Source organism: Thunnus albacares, chromosome 3 (genome assembly GCF_914725855.1).
Source record: "Thunnus albacares chromosome 3, fThuAlb1.1, whole genome shotgun sequence".
Lineage (NCBI taxonomy): Eukaryota > Metazoa > Chordata > Actinopteri > Scombriformes > Scombridae > Thunnus > Thunnus albacares.
In genome coordinates, this window is record NC_058108.1 from 7749059 (window position 1) to 7767017 (window position 17959).

Consider the following 17959-nt stretch of genomic DNA (forward strand, 5'->3'; position numbering starts at 1 on the left):
ACAAATGTCAAAAAAAACTCTCCAGAGCCAAACTACCGGAGAGGGGCTGGACTGTTCTTCTTTTTCAGAATTGCCAAAGCTGAGAGCCCCTAGCTGAGCGCTACTATATTGGAGTTCTCCCCATGGAGTGAGAGGGTCACCTCCTTGACATGTCATTCTGGGAGGAATGCTCTGACTGTTGTTTGTGCGAATGCATCAAACATACTTGATGTTTCTCAGTGAGGTCCTGCCTGGTGACTCAATAGTTCTGCTGGGGGACATCAATGCTCATGTGGATTGTGAAGAAGGTTGTGAAGAAACCTGGAGGGGGGTGATTGGGAGGAATGGCTTGATCTGAACCCAAATGGTGCTTTTTTATTGGACTTCTGTGCTAGTCAGGCATTGGCCACAACAAACACAATGTTTAAGCATGACTTGGTTCATAAGTGCACCTGGTACCAAAACACCTTTGGCTGTGAATATCTGTTGGAGGCCCCTGTCAGCAGGGTCTTTGGCTTCCATCTCTGCAGGAATTTCTCTTGCATCAGAGTTGTTGGAAAGTGCTGTATAAATACCATATAATAAAAATTATTATAATTATCATTAGAATATAACAATGTGCAGTTTGTGGCAAGGTCTGCAAAACCCACAAGCTTTGAGGGATGAGTGAATTGTGCAGGACATAGGCTTACACAGTGGCCAGAACCGCCATGCACTGCACATTCCACCTCAAGGCAAAACATCTGAACATCAATGGGTCAAGTGGTCAGCATCTAACAAGAAGACAGAATGGCTCCAGTTTGATGTGGATGTGTACTGAATCCTTGAGTCCTTGCCACAGTCAGTAATGATGCAGATCAGAAGTGCCACTTAATGGCAACAATCACTGTCAACATTGTTGCTGAGAGTTTGGCATTATGAAGCAGTGGGTGACAAAACTGGGGCAAAACTGGTAGGAGACGAGAATAAGCCAGCTACAATAAGACAGGAGCTGAAATCTCTAAGGAGGCAGTAGCAAGGAAGCAAGGGGGGAGAATAAGGCCGTCTTAACAGATCTATGTAACATCATGAAGAAGAAGACCATCATCCTCCGTAGCACACAGCGGCACAGAAGAGGGGGCAAAGAGAGAGAGCCAGGAAGCAAGCTGCAATCATGGTAAACTCCATCAAGTTCAAAAACTGCTTGGGCAGAAGTGAAGTGGCCACTTGCATGCTCCAAAGAGGAGATTGATCAGTACCAGGTAGCACCTATAGAAATAGTAAGTGGGACCAAGAACTGGGAGATTGTTGGGCTTTGATGTCATCACCAGAACCCACCACTGAGGTCAACACCAATGAGCCAACCTTGAACAAGATCCAGATGGTTATCAGAGCTGCTAGAACAACCTCATCTTCAGGAACTCGTGGAGTGCCACACAAGGTCTCCAAGAGGTACCCCAGGTCTTGCAATCATGGAGGATCCTCAAGGTGATTTGAAAGAGAAGAAGGTAGCTCAGCAGTGGAGATTTTCAGAGAATCTCTGCAAATGAGGAGAATACAAGCAACATTGAGCAGTTCAGGGCCATCTCACTTGTCAGGGTTGAAGGCAAGATCTTCTTCAGTATCATCGCTCAATGTCTGATGACACCCTGACACACCTGCAATGTTGATGTTTTGCTAGCTAGTCCCCAATGCAGGGCCTTCAAAATCCTTCAAAATCAAAGGACTGCACAGGAAGAGAGTCATCAGGAACATCACCAATACTACAACAAGGCATCAAGATGGCAGATGACTGTGAATCAAGACCTATGAACCACATATGCTAATTGGACACAAGATGATCAACCTGGTTTGATTGCCTGGGCGATGGTGTCTGATATTTAAAAACCTGTTGAAAACACCCCAGCTTACATCACTGACTATGTGTCCATATGCATCACAAGATGTGTAAAACAAAAAACAACTGCAGTGCAAAAATTCACACAACAAATAAATGTTAAGTAACTTTATCTTCTTCATGCTGCAATGACTCTACACACTTTTGTAGCAGTTCATCGTCTGCTTCATCTCCAACCAGCTAATGTTAATTTAGGATTTCACTTCTAAATTGTGATGACCATAGTAGCTAGCACTATGCTAGCTGTCTGGGTTTAACCCTGAACAACATATACATAACACAGCAAAGAGTATGATGATATAGGTTTTATAGACATGCACGTAGGTTTACAGAAAACAATTAACTGTCATGGTTCTGTCACAGTCTGACTGTGTCCCAGCACCAGTCTATCACATGCTCTCAGACTTTTCTCCCTGTTTGTTAAGACTGGACTGAGTGGGAGAAGGACAGATAAGAGAGATTGCAAATTATATGTAAGGACCACTTGAGATACTGTTGCTTGCTTCATTGAAGCTTGACAGATTTATTGGTTCATGTTTATGTCAACAGGAATGTATGTTTCTAGTCGTTATGGTAAAGGTTCCTAGGTTGGCAATGTAATGCTGAAGTTTATTTGCTGTGTTTGCTCAGTGTGACTTGTGCACTGATTGAAGATATATTTATGTAATTTTGAGACAGTTTGATGAATGATGATTTATATATGAAGAGGTTTGTGCATGATTATGTAGCAGCATAGAGGGCGCTGTTTATAATTGATTCCACCTGGTGGCGGTCATTGGTTCAGCTTTATATAAAGGTGGCAGTCCTCACCTGCCTCTTCCTCTTGCGCTCCCCCATCGCGTCACTTCCGGTCCGGGAGTTTTGGTCCGTCAAAGCAGCACTGAGTGTGCCTCGCTGCGGTTATTTTGGGTAAATGCTGGCCCTTGTGTCTCCGCTGCTGCTCTGTGTGCACCTCCTGCTGCTGTGCTGGGTGGTGGTAGGCCGCCTTGTTGTTGACTCTAAACACCTGATTTGTTTTTAATTTAGTATTAACACCTGTCCCACCAGTAAGCCTCAGCCCCTGATTTAGTTCCCCCCCGTATGATTGTGTTGTCATTTTAAATTGTATTGGCAATAAAGTGTACAATTTTGTAAGTTCTGAAACCACGTTTTCTCTTGCCTCCAGTAAATGAACCTGTGTCCTATTGATGATAGTCATAAATAATTCTCTGGGTGAAATTCTCAAGGTGGCGTTGTCTGGCAACTTAACTGAAATTGTGATAGTATAACTCTGTTGACCGCTGTGGCGACAACCATATTGTAGACTTTTATTTAACTCATGGATGAAGTTCTGTTTTTGATTTGGCCTCAACCCAGAGCAGTTATTGCCTTTTGTGTTTTTTCTTGTTTTCCCCATCCTGCTTTTCCTTCCACACCTGCCCTGCATTCAGCCTCGTTAGTCCTGCTCTTTTCCCAGCGTTTTCCCAAGCCAATCAGCTTCTTTCTAGTTCTCTTGTTTCATGTCGTCATTCCCCTCACTTGAGTTTCTCTGTTCATCTCCCCACCTGCACCTCATCTCCTTGTTAGTTCAGTTAGTATTTCAGTCCCGTGTTTCAGTTCAGTTTTGTTGGATCCTTTGCTCTGTGTTGTTCAGTTTTGTTCTGTCCTGTTCAGTTTTGCTTTGCCTGCATTTCTAAGTGTAAATAAAGATAGTTCTTCAGTTCCTGTGCCTGATGTCTCCTGCATTTGGGTCCATCTACTGCTAACCCTAACAAACAACAAAAAATGATTGAGTCTTTACTCTGTGTGTTTCCACAGGCTCCTGCCTGGGTTTCCATTTCGTACCACAGTACATCATTATGCACTCTGACCCAGGAGCAGTTGCGGGTTGCCAGAGAATGGGCTCAAACCAGAGGAGTGTACTAAGAAGCAAGTTCAACTTACTCAGGCTTTCTTTGTGTGAGCTGGCTCGACAAACTCTAAACATGCGATCAGAGATAAGTGGTATCACAACGGTGGATATGAACTTTCTTTGCCAACCCAGGTTTTCTGCTTCAGGCTCTGTGCATGTCCCCATAAAAGGGGGCATTTGGCGTGTCATTGACTCTTTTTCCGCACAAAATGGAATGATCGCGTGCTGCCTACTTCAGTTGGGAGGAACAGATCATTATAACAGAGAGCTATGAATAATATAAATATATTATCACAGCAAAAAGAAACATTGTTGCTGCAAATAAGGTGAGAGATGAATGCTGGCAGAATTGCTGATCATGTAAATTTGTTAATTAAAACACTAATTCATTAATTTATTAATTACGTAATTAGTTTATATACTTATTTTACCACTCAAAGCACTCTCCGTACCTTCCACGCCCAGAGCTCTTAAACTTTAAACTGATGCTGCAGATTTAAACATTATACTCAAGAAGTGCATTCAGGTCTGACTCTGTCCCATAATGAAGGATAAGTGGAAATCACTTTAGGTTTTAGCCAAATCAAAGTGAAATTAATATTATAAATTGAATATTATCTGTGATGAATACCAATAGACTAATTTCTTTCGTTCAAAGTATTTCTTCATTAGTTTTTTTTTTATTTTTTTATTTGAAATAGTTTGATATATTGTAACAAAATCCCATCCAGCAAGTAACCCTAACCTCGTGCACCATTACAAATTTACCATATGACATTTCAAATCAATGGTAAGTGTGATAAAAGACTAATCAATTTTCTAATCGGTGTTCTAATAGCTGCAGTACCAGCAGTGTTAAACGGACTTGGCCGCAAATCAGGTAGTTAGTGAAAGGGCAGCGCTTTTTATTGCCGATTTAAGCTGAAACTCGGAATATAACCTGCTCTGCACCAGGTTAAATTTGCAGCATAAGTTACCATGGTGATCTAGCCAGGTTAAAAGAGAGCCACTTTTGTGACATTGAACTACATGTAACAATACTGCCCACTAGTGACAAGAGTTAAATTCCCTTATGTTAAGAGTTGATGAATGTTTGGTAACTATGGATTTGTATTTTAAAATCACCTAAGTGAGTAACTTTTGATCTATTAACCTCATATACAATAATATTTTAGTAATTAAATTAGATAAGTACTTGTATTGGAAGAGTGAATTTTCTGAAGTAGTAGGAATGCCAAGATATAATGTTTAAGAGTTTCAGGTTGAAGTTTTCTTGTATTATTAAACAATAGTCATATCGAATGTTTTATCTTATGAAGTAAGAGTTTCTTAAGGTTTAATCCAATCACATAGGTGTTAACTTTAATCATATATGGATAAACTCATTAGAGGAAGATAGGAAGACACTTTGAATGCTTGAAGTCACAGAGGTAATTAAATAACTGTGTTAAATGTATTTTTATTTCTGAATGTTGTGTTAATCTCACAGAATCACTGCTTTAACTCTGTCATTCACTCTATTACAGCACAACCATTACTAATTAGAAAATATCATGAAATACTTGAACATTATGAAAACATGTTTACAACTTTAATGTGACGTTTAGCTATTAATAAATGTCTTCATTTACCCTTAAAGTGGTTGGTTGTTTCTTTGAGCTGCAGTAAACAGAGGTCACTGTTTGGGACAAGAACTTACATTTATGAGACTGATTCATTGATTAAATTGAACAAGGGTTAGTGCCCCCTCCTGCTCCAATAAAGAGATAATTAAATATTAAAGTATTAATACTCCAACAGTGTCTTTTGATCTTTTGCTGTCTTTTGATCCTTTGATAGTGGGAACCCGTAGTGCCCGGCTGAAACCCACACAAACATGGGAAGAACATGCAAACTCCACACAGAGAGGACCTGGGTTGAAATCCAGGACCTTGCTGTGGGGCAACAGTGCTAACCACTGAGCCGCCATGCCATCAAGTATACTCGATGGTGCTAAAATGGAACTTTTTTAAGTATACTTTATATACTGCAAATGTACTACTTGTTTTATGTTTCCTCATTCTGTTCTTTGATTTACAGTACAACTGAAATACATTTATAATGTAATGTAAATTGTACTTTGAGTGTACATAAAATCTATCATTAATAGATTACAAAAATATCTACATTAGTGTATTTACACATACTGCTTGAGCATTTCCAATATACTTTAAATGTACTTGAAAACTCCTAAAAATGTAGCTGTCTTTAAAGTATACTACCAATGTGCTTAAATATACTCTGCTGCGTTGCACTTATAATGTACATGAAATGTACTGAAATAGATTACAAGTATATTTACATTAGGATATTATACATATTGCTTGAGCATTTCCAGTACACTTTAAGTGTAAACTTGTGAAAAAGAGGTAGTAGTGTGCTAGAGGACTGTCTTGATCATATAAAACTCAAGAAAAATGCAGGTGCTCTTGAAGAAAAGGGTCATCACATAAAAGAAAAAAAAAACTTCAGGCACTCCTGAAGTACATTTACATTAGAATATTATACATATTGCTTGAGCATTTCCAGTACTCTTCCGTGTAACTTAATATTCCTAACATATATTATAAGTTAGACTTTAAACTGTATTAACATGTACTTAAATGTACTCTGCTCTGCTCTCCTCAATAAGGGCCAAAGTAAAGGAGTATTTCACTTTAAATATGAATTCAATATCATCAATACAGATAGTATGGGAAATATTTAAGGTTACATGTAGGGGATGGATAATTAGTTACTTAACTGCTAAAAAGAGGGAGAAGAATGAGGGAAAATTCCCTAAAAGAAGAACTGAACAAGCTTGAAAAAAGACATATTAGGGAACCAGACAATCACATATTAAAGTACTCTGTGTTACTTTGCAGAGCACAATTGCAAGAAATAATGCATGAAGAAACCACATTCACATTGTTTAAACTTAAAAGAAAATATTTTGAGTCTGGTGAGAAGGCAGGCAAAATGCTGGCAATGAGACTAAGAAAAATAGAATCAAAACATTTAATATCAAATATTGTAATGAAGACTTATACAAGACCCAAAGTAAATTAATCACTGTTTTAAAACATATTACATGAAATTATATGAATTAGCGATTCATTCGATTTTAAAGGAAGCTCACAATTTTTTTTAGTAATATGTGTTTATCTTCAGTTAAAGAGACAGACAAAAAAGAACTTGAGGAATATATTACCGATGCAGAGGTAAAACTGGCCATAAAGTGTCTGTCTAACGGTAAGACACTTGGAGTATTGAGTTTTATAAATGTTTTCAGGATGTTTTGACTCCTTTTCTTACAGTGCTATATAATGATATTATAATGTCTGAACAGCTGTTCAGACATTATTCAACAATACCAAAGATCATATGCAAATTAGAAATTACAGATCTCTTAGTCTGCTTAACAACGACTGCAAGTTATTCGCTAAAATACTTGCAATACGTCTTGAAAGAGTGGTGCCCTCATTGGTCCATTTTGACCAAGCAGCATTTGTAAAAGGCCAGAATGCTTCAAGCAACATGAGAAGAATCTTTCATGTAATGTACAGAGCTGCTTCACTTCAGCGGTAATGTTATCGCTGGATGCTGAAAAAGCATTCAACAGGATCGAATGGCCTTATTTATTTCATACTTAAGGAAAATACGGCTTTGGACCTATATGTATACAGTGGATTAGGGCACTTTATTACAATCCACTTGCCTGTGTTAAAACAAACAGAATTGTGTACTCATTCTTTGAGCTAACTAGATATACAAGGCAAGGATGTCCAGTCTCACCAATAGATTTTTATCTTGGCATTGGAACCCCTGGCATGTGCTATTAGAGCTAACCAACAAATAAGTGGTATTACTTTACTGTATATGGGTATGATTTTTAAATAATTTTATATGCAGATGATATATTTGAACTCTTTCAAATCCAGCAATCTCAGTGCCACACTTATTTAAGCTCATAAATGAGTTTGTCAATCTTTTAGGATATAAAGTAAATTGGAACAAGAGGGAAGCGACTCTGCTCAACTGCACGACTTTTCCAGCTCATCCTGCCATAACTCAGATAGTTTGAAAGAAAGAGAGACTGAAATATCTTGGTATTAATATAATTCCCCCCATTGAGAAGATATTCAAGATAAATGGTCCTAAACTGATTAAAACTATTAGAGAAGCTCTTACCAGATAGGGAACACTTCTGCTATCCTTGTGGGGCAGAGCAGAGATAAATAAAAATGAACGTTTTCTCCAAACTGTCTTTTATCATATCTTCAATTCCACTTAAATTACCTGATTATTGGTTTAAAGAAATTAAACAGCTTTTTATAAAGTTTCTTTGGGGGAATAAAAAAACAAGAATCAGTTTTAAAAAACTAAAGAAAATTAAAGAAAATAGAAATAAAGGAGGAGTAGGGATACTGCAATTATATACATACTATTTGGCCTTTAATGGCAAATACCCCATGCTCTGGGTCTATCACGAACAGTGTGAGATCGGCAGTTGGATGTAGCTGGAGCAGAAAATTGTTGGTGAGAGTAAAAAACAAGTATCTCTTTCTTTTTTGTGGTATTGTACAAAGGTCAATATAAACATTAAGAACCCAATTATTAGTTTTTCATGTGAAATAGCAAAAATAATTCAAAAGAAATGTGCAATCAGTGGATTAGTTTTGCCCTCATGTCCTTTATGGGAGAACCCATTATTCACTGCTGGAGGGAAGACTCTTATTAATAAGGAATGGAAAGGCCACAACGTTAAGAATCTAGGCCAAATTGTAAAGCAGGAGAGAATAATGATGTTCAATGAGCTTCAAGCTAATTTCGACCTCAATTATCTGTGTTTTCTGAAATATTTACAGCTGAAATCTATAGTACAGAAACTCATATCTCAAGGTACCATACTGGCCTCAGATAAAGATACAGATAATAAATTGGAAGAGATTGTAAAAAATAGAGGCAGAAAGTAAACTTTACAGACTTATTTCTCTCTTTCTTCTGTAGTGGCATGGATAAAGTCAAATCACAATGGGAACGTGATCCAGGAAAACACCTACCACAACCTACCACAACAATAGGACTCTATTATGTGACATACAAATTACTCATCAAAGTGTGTTAGATATAAACTTACACAGATGAAGATTTTATATTGAATATATATAACTCCACAGAAGCTGAACAAAAGTAATCCTAATATGTCAGATCTATATTGGTATGGCTGTAGAGAGAGAGAGAGGATCTCTAATACATATGTTATGGCACTGTCCAGAAATAAGACAATTTTGGGGGTACAAAAAATGTTAAGTTCAATATTAAATGCGGATGTATCACTATGCCACAAAAAATGTGTTTGTTGCGAGTAAAAGTGGATGAATTGAAACACAACACCTGAGAACATTGGCTTTCCTTTCTGTGAAAACGATCATTCTTATGAATTGGAAAGTAAGGAAATTAAACTGTTTTTGTTTGAAACACTAGCTAAAGGACTTCATAGCAATGATGATGTTGGAACGTGCAGCCTCGGCCCTACAGGGGCTTTACAGAGGCAATGGCTTAGATAGACCATAGACACTTATAAAAGACAATATAAAGACATTAAAGTTAAGAAGTGTTTTGACTGTTCGGGATATAAAACCAGCACAATGAAATTGAAACTCAATCCTTGTAGGTAGAACGGAGAAGTCCGGTCAAGAAGGATTGGTGATGTAATGGTTTCGTAAGAAAGTATGTTATATTTATTTCTTTTTGCTTTATGTCTGTAACTTCTAGCATACTGTCCTTGTGTTGTATATTTGTGTTGTTTGTTTTTGGTCTGTTTTTCTTTTGTAATTAAAATGTAAATAAAATGTAAAAAAAAAAAAAAGAATCTTACTCAAAATATATTTGACAGAAGTGTATTTATTAAAAGTACACCATATTTCAATTTTAAACTAAATACAGGAAAAATATACTATTAAGTATTTCATGATAGCTTCAAATTAATATACTTTCAATCTATTTAAAATAATAATATTTCAAATGTACTTGAAACATACTTTGCAATATATGAAATACAAGTATATTATTTTTTCAAATGGGTTCACAGACCACAGCAGCATCTTCACCATGACCACAGTTGTGGACCCCAAATCCTTGATGTCCGCAGTCTGTTATCCAAGGTTCATTTCCTGAACAGCTGACATCATCCAACCAGATGGGTCCACTGCCCTGTCCAAAAGCTGCACTTTGTAGTGCTGAACGAGCCTCGCCACAGCCCAGCTGTCTGCACACCACATTGGCGTCGTTCAGGTCCCAGGCATCGTCACACACTGTCCCCCACTGTCCTTCATGGTAGACCTCCACTCTGCCAGAGCAGCGGTTGTCAGAGTTGACCAGCCTCACTGAACCAGCTAACAGAAAAGCATATAACATAATATTGTTGAAAAATGGACTTCATGAAAACAATGATATCTGTGAGAAACCAAAAATGGAATAAATAAAATAAAAGTGTAGTGTAAATCACATATATCATATTTCTGTAACAGATGGTGACTAAAATCCTAAATATAATACCATAGACAGACTGTTACATAGTGAGACACAGGAAATGTTTACACAGGAAATTTCCTGTTTAAACATTTACCTTCACAAACAACACTGGCATCTTCAGTGTGATGGCAGTTGTGAACCCCAAATCCTTGATGTCCGCAGTCTGTTATCAATGGTTCATTTCCTGAACAGCTGACATCATCCAACCAGATGGGTCCACTGCCCTGTCCAAAAGCTGCACTTTCTAGAGCTGAAAGAGCCTCGCCACAGCCCAGCTGTCTGCACACCACATTGGCGTCGTTCAGGTCCCAGGCATCGTCACACACTGTCCCCCACTGTCCTTCATGGTAGACCTCCACTCTGCCAGAGCAGCGGTTGTCAGAGTTGACCAGCCTCACTGAAGCAGCTAACAGAAAAGCATACAACATAATATTGTTGAAAGATGGACTTCATGAAAAACAATGATATCTGTGAGAAGGTAAAATAGAATAAATTAAATAAAAGTGTAGTGTAAATCACATATATCATATTTCTGTGACAGATAGTGACTAAAATCCTAAATATAGTACCATAGACAGGCTGTTACACAGCGAGACACAGGAAATGATTACACAGGAAATTTCCTGTGTAAACATTTACCTTCACAAACAACACTGGCATCTTCAGTGTGATGGCAGTTGTGGACCCCAAATCCTTGATGTCCGCAGTCTGTTATCCAAGGTTCATTTCCTGAACAGCTGACATCATCCAACCAGATGGGTCCACTGCCCTGTCCAAAAGCTGCACTTTGTAGAGCTGAAAGAGCCTCGCCACAGCCCAGCTGTCTGCACACCACATTGGCGTCGTTCAGGTCCCAGGCATCATCACACACTGTCCCCCACTGTCCTTCATGGTAGACCTCCACTCTGCCAGAGCAGCGGTTGTCAGAGTTGACCAGCCTCACTGAAGCAGCTAACAGAAAAGCATACAACATAATATTGTTGAAAGATGGACTTCATGAAAAACAATGATATCTGTGAGAAGGTAAAATAGAATAAATGAAATAAAAGTGTAGTGTAAATCACATATATCATATTTCTGTAACAGATGGTGACAAAAATCCTAAATATAATACCATAGACAGGCTGTTACACAGCGAGACACAGGAAATGTTTACACAGGAAATTTCCTGTTTAAACATTTACCTTCACAAACAACACTGGCATCTTCAGTGTGATGGCAGTTGTGGACCCCAAATCCTTGATGTCCGCAGTCTGTTATCCAAGGTTCATTTCCTGAACAGCTGACATCATCCAACCAGATGGGTCCACTGCCCTGTCCAAAAGCTGCACTTTGTAGAGCTGAAAGAGCCTCGCCACAGCCCAGCTGTCTGCACACCACATTGGCGTCGTTCAGGTCCCAGGCATCATCACACACTGTCCCCCACTGTCCTTCATGGTAGACCTCCACTCTGCCAGAGCAGCGGTTGTCAGAGTTGACCAGCCTCACTGAAGCAGCTAACAGAAAAGCATACAACATAATATTGTTGAAAGATGGACTTCATGAAAAACAATGATATCTGTGAGAAGGTAAAATAGAATAAATTAAATAAAAGTGTAGTGTAAATCACATATATCATATTTCTGTGACAGATAGTGACTAAAATCCTAAATATAGCACCATAGACAGGCTGTAACACAGCGAGACACAGGAAATGATTACACAGGAAATTTCCTGTGTAAACATTTACCTTCACAAACAACACTGGCATCTTCAGTGTGATGGCAGTTGTGGACCCCAAATCCTTGATGTCCGCAGTCTGTTATCCAAGGTTCATTTCCTGAACAGCTGACATCATCCAACCAGATGGGTCCACTGCCCTGTCCAAAAGCTGCACTTTGTAGAGCTGAAAGAGCCTCGCCACAGCCCAGCTGTCTGCACACCACATTGGCGTCGTTCAGGTCCCAGGCATCGTCACACACTGTCCCCCACTGTCCTTCATGGTAGACCTCCACTCTGCCAGAGCAGCGGTTGTCAGAGTTGACCAGCCTCACTGAAGCAGCTAACAGAAAAGCATACAACATAATATTGTTGAAAGATGGACTTCATGAAAAACAATGATATCTGTGAGAAGGTAAAATAGAATAACTGAAATAAAAGTGTAGTGTAAATCACATATATCATATTTCTGTAACAGATGGTGACAAAAATCCTAAATATAATACCATAGACAGGCTGTTACACAGCGAGACACAGGAAATGTTTACACAGGAAATTTCCTGTTTAATGTGAACAATAAATATTTACCTTCACAAACAACACTGGCATCTTCAACGTGACGGCAGTTGTGGACCCCAAATCCTTGATGTCTGCAGTCTGTTATCGATGGTTCATTTCCTGAACAGCTGACATCATCCAACCAGATGGGTCCACTGCCCTGTCCAAAAGCTGCACTTTGTAGAGCTGAAAGAGCCTCGCCACAGCCCAGCTGTCTGCACACCACATTGGCATCGTTCAGGTCCCAGGCATCATCACACACTGTCCCCCACTGTCCTTCATGGTAGACCTCCACTCTGCCAGAGCAGCGGTTGTCAGAGTTGACCAGCCTCACTGGTGAACCAGCTAACAGAAAAGCATACAACATAATAGTGTTGAAAGATGGACTTCATGAAAACAATGATATCTGTGAGAAACCAAAAATGGAATAAATAAAATAAAAGTGAAGTGTAAATCACATATATCATATTTCTGTAACAGATGGTGACTAAAATCCTAAATATAATACCATAGACAGACCGTTACACAGCGAGATTTCATTGACTTTAGCTGCTCAAATTTGTGTTTACCTTCACAGACTACACCAGCATCCTCATGGTGTCTACAGTTGTGAGATCCAATCCCTTGGTGTCCGCACTCACTGAGCTCTGATTCGCTGCCTGTGCACATGACATCATCCAACCAAATAGGCCCTTCGCCCTGTCCAAAGCGTGCACTTTGTGGTGCTGACAGGACCCTGCCACAGCCCAACTGTCTGCACACCACTTGAGCATCAGTCAGGTCCCAGGCATCGTCACACACTGTGCCCCACTGTCCTCGGTAGAAGATCTCGACTCTACCAGAGCAGGAACTGTTTCCATCAGCCAGGCGGACCTGCCCCTCAACTGCTGTGCTGTTACCTGCTGTTGTTACGTCTGTGATGTCAGATGTCACCTGAGCAATGGTGGAGCTTTGTGGTCTTGGATCAGGTGTGGTTGGTAAATTTGTGCTGTTGAGTTCTGGTTGAACTAAAAGAAAAGTCTCTGTGAACTCACAAGACAACAACAGCCTGCACTGTTATCAGCATTAATAAGTAGAAAGCCCCCTGTCTTTATCATAGGTCAACATGATTGGTTTATCACTGGGCACCAAGTGTTGACTTATTTTGCTACAAAGCAAAATATATTTTGTGTGGTAAAAAGTAAAACTTATTGATGAGGAAATTCCCTGTTTAATGTGAATAATAAACATTTACCATAACAAACAACACTGGCATCTTCAACGTGACGGCAGTTGTGGACCCCAAATCCTTGATGTCTGCAGTCTGTTATCGATGGTTCATTTCCTGAACAGCTGACATCATCCAACCAGATGGGTCCACTGCCCTGTCCAAAAGCTGCACTTTGTAGAGCTGAAAGAGCCTCGCCACAGCCCAGCTGTCTGCACACCACATTGGCATCGTTCAGGTCCCAGGCATCATCACACACTGTCCCCCACTGTCCTTCATGGTAGACCTCCACTCTGCCAGAGCAGCGGTTGTCAGAGTTGACCAGCCTCACTGGTGAACCAGCTAACAGAAAAGCATACAACATAATAGTGTTGAAAGATGGACTTCATGAAAACAATGATATCTGTGAGAAACCAAAAATGGAATAAATAAAATAAAAGTGAAGTGTAAATCACATATATCATATTTCTGTAACAGATGGTGACTAAAATCCTAAATATAATACCATAGACAGACCGTTACACAGCGAGATTTCATTGACTTTAGCTGCTCAAATTCGTGTTTACCTTCACAGACTACACCAGCATCCTCATGGTGTCTACAGTTGTGAGATCCAATCCCTTGGTGTCCGCACTCACTGAGCTCTGATTCGCTGCCTGTGCACATGACATCATCCAACCAAATAGGCCCTTCGCCCTGTCCAAAGCGTGCACTTTGTGGTGCTGACAGGACCCTGCCACAGCCCAACTGTCTGCACACCACTTGAGCATCAGTCAGGTCCCAGGCATCGTCACACACTGTGCCCCACTGTCCTCGGTAGAAGATCTCGACTCTACCAGAGCAGGAACTGTTTCCATCAGCCAGGCGGACCTGCCCCTCAACTGCTGTGCTGTTACCTGCTGTTGTTACGTCCGTGATGTCAGATGTCACCTGAGCGATGGTGGAGCTTTGTGGTCTTGGATCAGGTGTGGTTGGTAAATTTGTGCTGTTGAGTTCTGGTTGAACTAAAAGAAAAGTCTCTGTGAACTCACAAGACAACAACAGCCTGCACTGTTATCAGCATTAATAAGTAGAAAGCCCCCTGTCTTTATCATAGGTCAACATGATTGGTTTATCACTGGGCACCAAGTGTTGACTTATTTTGCTACAAAGCAAAATATATTTTGTGTGGTAAAAAGTAAAACTTATTGATGAGGAAATTCCCTGTTTAATGTGAATAATAAACATTTACCATAACAAACAACACTGGCATCTTCAACGTGACGGCAGTTGTGGACCCCAAATCCTTGATGTCTGCAGTCTGTTATCGATGGTTCATTTCCTGAACAGCTGACATCATCCAACCAGATGGGTCCACTGCCCTGTCCAAAAGCTGCACTTTGTAGAGCTGAAAGAGCCTCGCCACAGCCCAGCTGTCTGCACACCACATTGGCATCGTTCAGGTCCCAGGCATCATCACACACTGTCCCCCACTGTCCTTCATGGTAGACCTCCACTCTGCCAGAGCAGCGGTTGTCAGAGTTGACCAGCCTCACTGGTGAACCAGCTAACAGAAAAGCATACAACATAATAGTGTTGAAAGATGGACTTCATGAAAACAATGATATCTGTGAGAAACCAAAAATGGAATAAATAAAATAAAAGTGAAGTGTAAATCACATATATCATATTTCTGTAACAGATGGTGACTAAAATCCTAAATATAATACCATAGACAGACCGTTACACAGCGAGATTTCATTGACTTTAGCTGCTCAAATTCGTGTTTACCTTCACAGACTACACCAGCATCCTCATGGTGTCTACAGTTGTGAGATCCAATCCCTTGGTGTCCGCACTCACTGAGCTCTGATTCGCTGCCTGTGCACATGACATCATCCAACCAAATAGGCCCTTCGCCCTGTCCAAAGCGTGCACTTTGTGGTGCTGACAGGACCCTGCCACAGCCCAACTGTCTGCACACCACTTGAGCATCAGTCAGGTCCCAGGCATCGTCACACACTGTGCCCCACTGTCCTCGGTAGAAGATCTCGACTCTACCAGAGCAGGAACTGTTTCCATCAGCCAGGCGGACCTGCCCCTCAACTGCTGTGCTGTTACCTGCTGTTGTTACGTCTGTGATGTCAGATGTCACCTGAGCAATGGTGGAGCTTTGTGGTCTTGGATCAGGTGTGGTTGGTAAATTTGTGCTGTTGAGTTCTGGTTGAACTAAAAGAAAAGTCTCTGTGAACTCACAAGACAACAACAGCCTGCACTGTTATCAGCATTAATAAGTAGAAAGCCCCCTGTCTTTATCATAGGTCAACATGATTGGTTTATCACTGGGCACCAAGTGTTGACTTATTTTGCTACAAAGCAAAATATATTTTGTGTGGTAAAAAGTGAAACTTATTGATGAGGAAATTTCCTGTTTAATGTGAACAATAAACATTTACCTTCACAAACAACACTGGCATCTTCAACGTGACGGCAGTTGTGGACCCCAAATCCTTGATGTCTGCAGTCTGTTATTGATGGTTCATTTCCTGAACAGCTGACATCATCCAACCAGATGGGTCCACTGCCCTGTCCAAAAGCTGCACTTTGTAGAGCTGAAAGAGCCTCGCCACAGCCCAGCTGTCTGCACACCACATTGGCATCGTTCAGGTCCCAGGCATCATCACACACTGTCCCCCACTGTCCTTCATGGTAGACCTCCACTCTGCCAGAGCAGCGGTTGTCAGAGTTGACCAGCCTCACTGGTGAACCAGCTAACAGAAAAGCATACAACATAATAGTGTTGAAAGATGGACTTCATGAAAACAATGATATCTGTGAGAAACCAAAAATGGAATAAATAAAATAAAAGTGAAGTGTAAATCACATATATCATATTTCTGTAACAGATGGTGACTAAAATCCTAAATATAATACCATAGACAGACCGTTACACAGCGAGATTTCATTGACTTTAGCTGCTCAAATTTGTGTTTACCTTCACAGACTACACCAGCATCCTCATGGTGTCTACAGTTGTGAGATCCAATCCCTTGGTGTCCGCACTCACTGAGCTCTGATTCGCTGCCTGTGCACATGACATCATCCAACCAAATAGGCCCTTCGCCCTGTCCAAAGCGTGCACTTTGTGGTGCTGACAGGACCCTGCCACAGCCCAACTGTCTGCACACCACTTGAGCATCAGTCAGGTCCCAGGCATCGTCACACACTGTGCCCCACTGTCCTCGGTAGAAGATCTCGACTCTACCAGAGCAGGAACTGTTTCCATCAGCCAGGCGGACCTGCCCCTCAACTGCTGTGCTGTTACCTGCTGTTGTTACGTCCGTGATGTCAGATGTCACCTGAGCGATGGTGGAGCTTTGTGGTCTTGGATCAGGTGTGGTTGGTAAATTTGTGCTGTTGAGTTCTGGTTGAACTAAAAGAAAAGTCTCTGTGAACTCACAAGACAACAACAGCCTGCACTGTTATCAGCATTAATAAGTAGAAAGCCCCCTGTCTTTATCATAGGTCAACATGATTGGTTTATCACTGGGCACCAAGTGTTGACTTATTTTGCTACAAAGCAAAATATATTTTGTGTGGTAAAAAGTAAAACTTATTGATGAGGAAATTCCCTGTTTAATGTGAATAATAAACATTTACCATAACAAACAACACTGGCATCTTCAACGTGACGGCAGTTGTGGACCCCAAATCCTTGATGTCTGCAGTCTGTTATCGATGGTTCATTTCCTGAACAGCTGACATCATCCAACCAGATGGGTCCACTGCCCTGTCCAAAAGCTGCACTTTGTAGAGCTGAAAGAGCCTCGCCACAGCCCAGCTGTCTGCACACCACATTGGCATCGTTCAGGTCCCAGGCATCATCACACACTGTCCCCCACTGTCCTTCATGGTAGACCTCCACTCTGCCAGAGCAGCGGTTGTCAGAGTTGACCAGCCTCACTGGTGAACCAGCTAACAGAAAAGCATACAACATAATAGTGTTGAAAGATGGACTTCATGAAAACAATGATATCTGTGAGAAACCAAAAATGGAATAAATAAAATAAAAGTGAAGTGTAAATCACATATATCATATTTCTGTAACAGATGGTGACTAAAATCCTAAATATAATACCATAGACAGACCGTTACACAGCGAGATTTCATTGACTTTAGCTGCTCAAATTTGTGTTTACCTTCACAGACTACGCCA

The 17959-nt window shown here is 40.6% G+C and overlaps 1 protein-coding gene across 1 annotated transcript in view; it reads right to left on the minus strand.

Annotated features, from left to right (window-relative positions):
• Positions 1–9842: 9842 nt before the first annotated feature.
• LOC122979669 overlaps positions 9843–17959 on the minus strand; it is a 61526-nt gene continuing 53409 nt past the window's right edge. The window contains exons 21-34 of the mRNA XM_044347323.1: positions 17404–17718; positions 16739–17176; positions 16200–16514; positions 15535–15972; positions 14996–15310; positions 14331–14768; positions 13792–14106; positions 13127–13564; positions 12588–12902; positions 12031–12342; positions 11486–11797; positions 10941–11252; positions 10396–10707; positions 9843–10162 (exon numbers count right to left, since the gene is read on the minus strand). Of these exons, the coding sequence (XP_044203258.1) occupies positions 9843–10162; positions 10396–10707; positions 10941–11252; positions 11486–11797; positions 12031–12342; positions 12588–12902; positions 13127–13564; positions 13792–14106; positions 14331–14768; positions 14996–15310; positions 15535–15972; positions 16200–16514; positions 16739–17176; positions 17404–17718 (4895 nt within the window). The remainder of the gene's footprint in view (positions 10163–10395; positions 10708–10940; positions 11253–11485; positions 11798–12030; positions 12343–12587; positions 12903–13126; positions 13565–13791; positions 14107–14330; positions 14769–14995; positions 15311–15534; positions 15973–16199; positions 16515–16738; positions 17177–17403; positions 17719–17959) is intronic.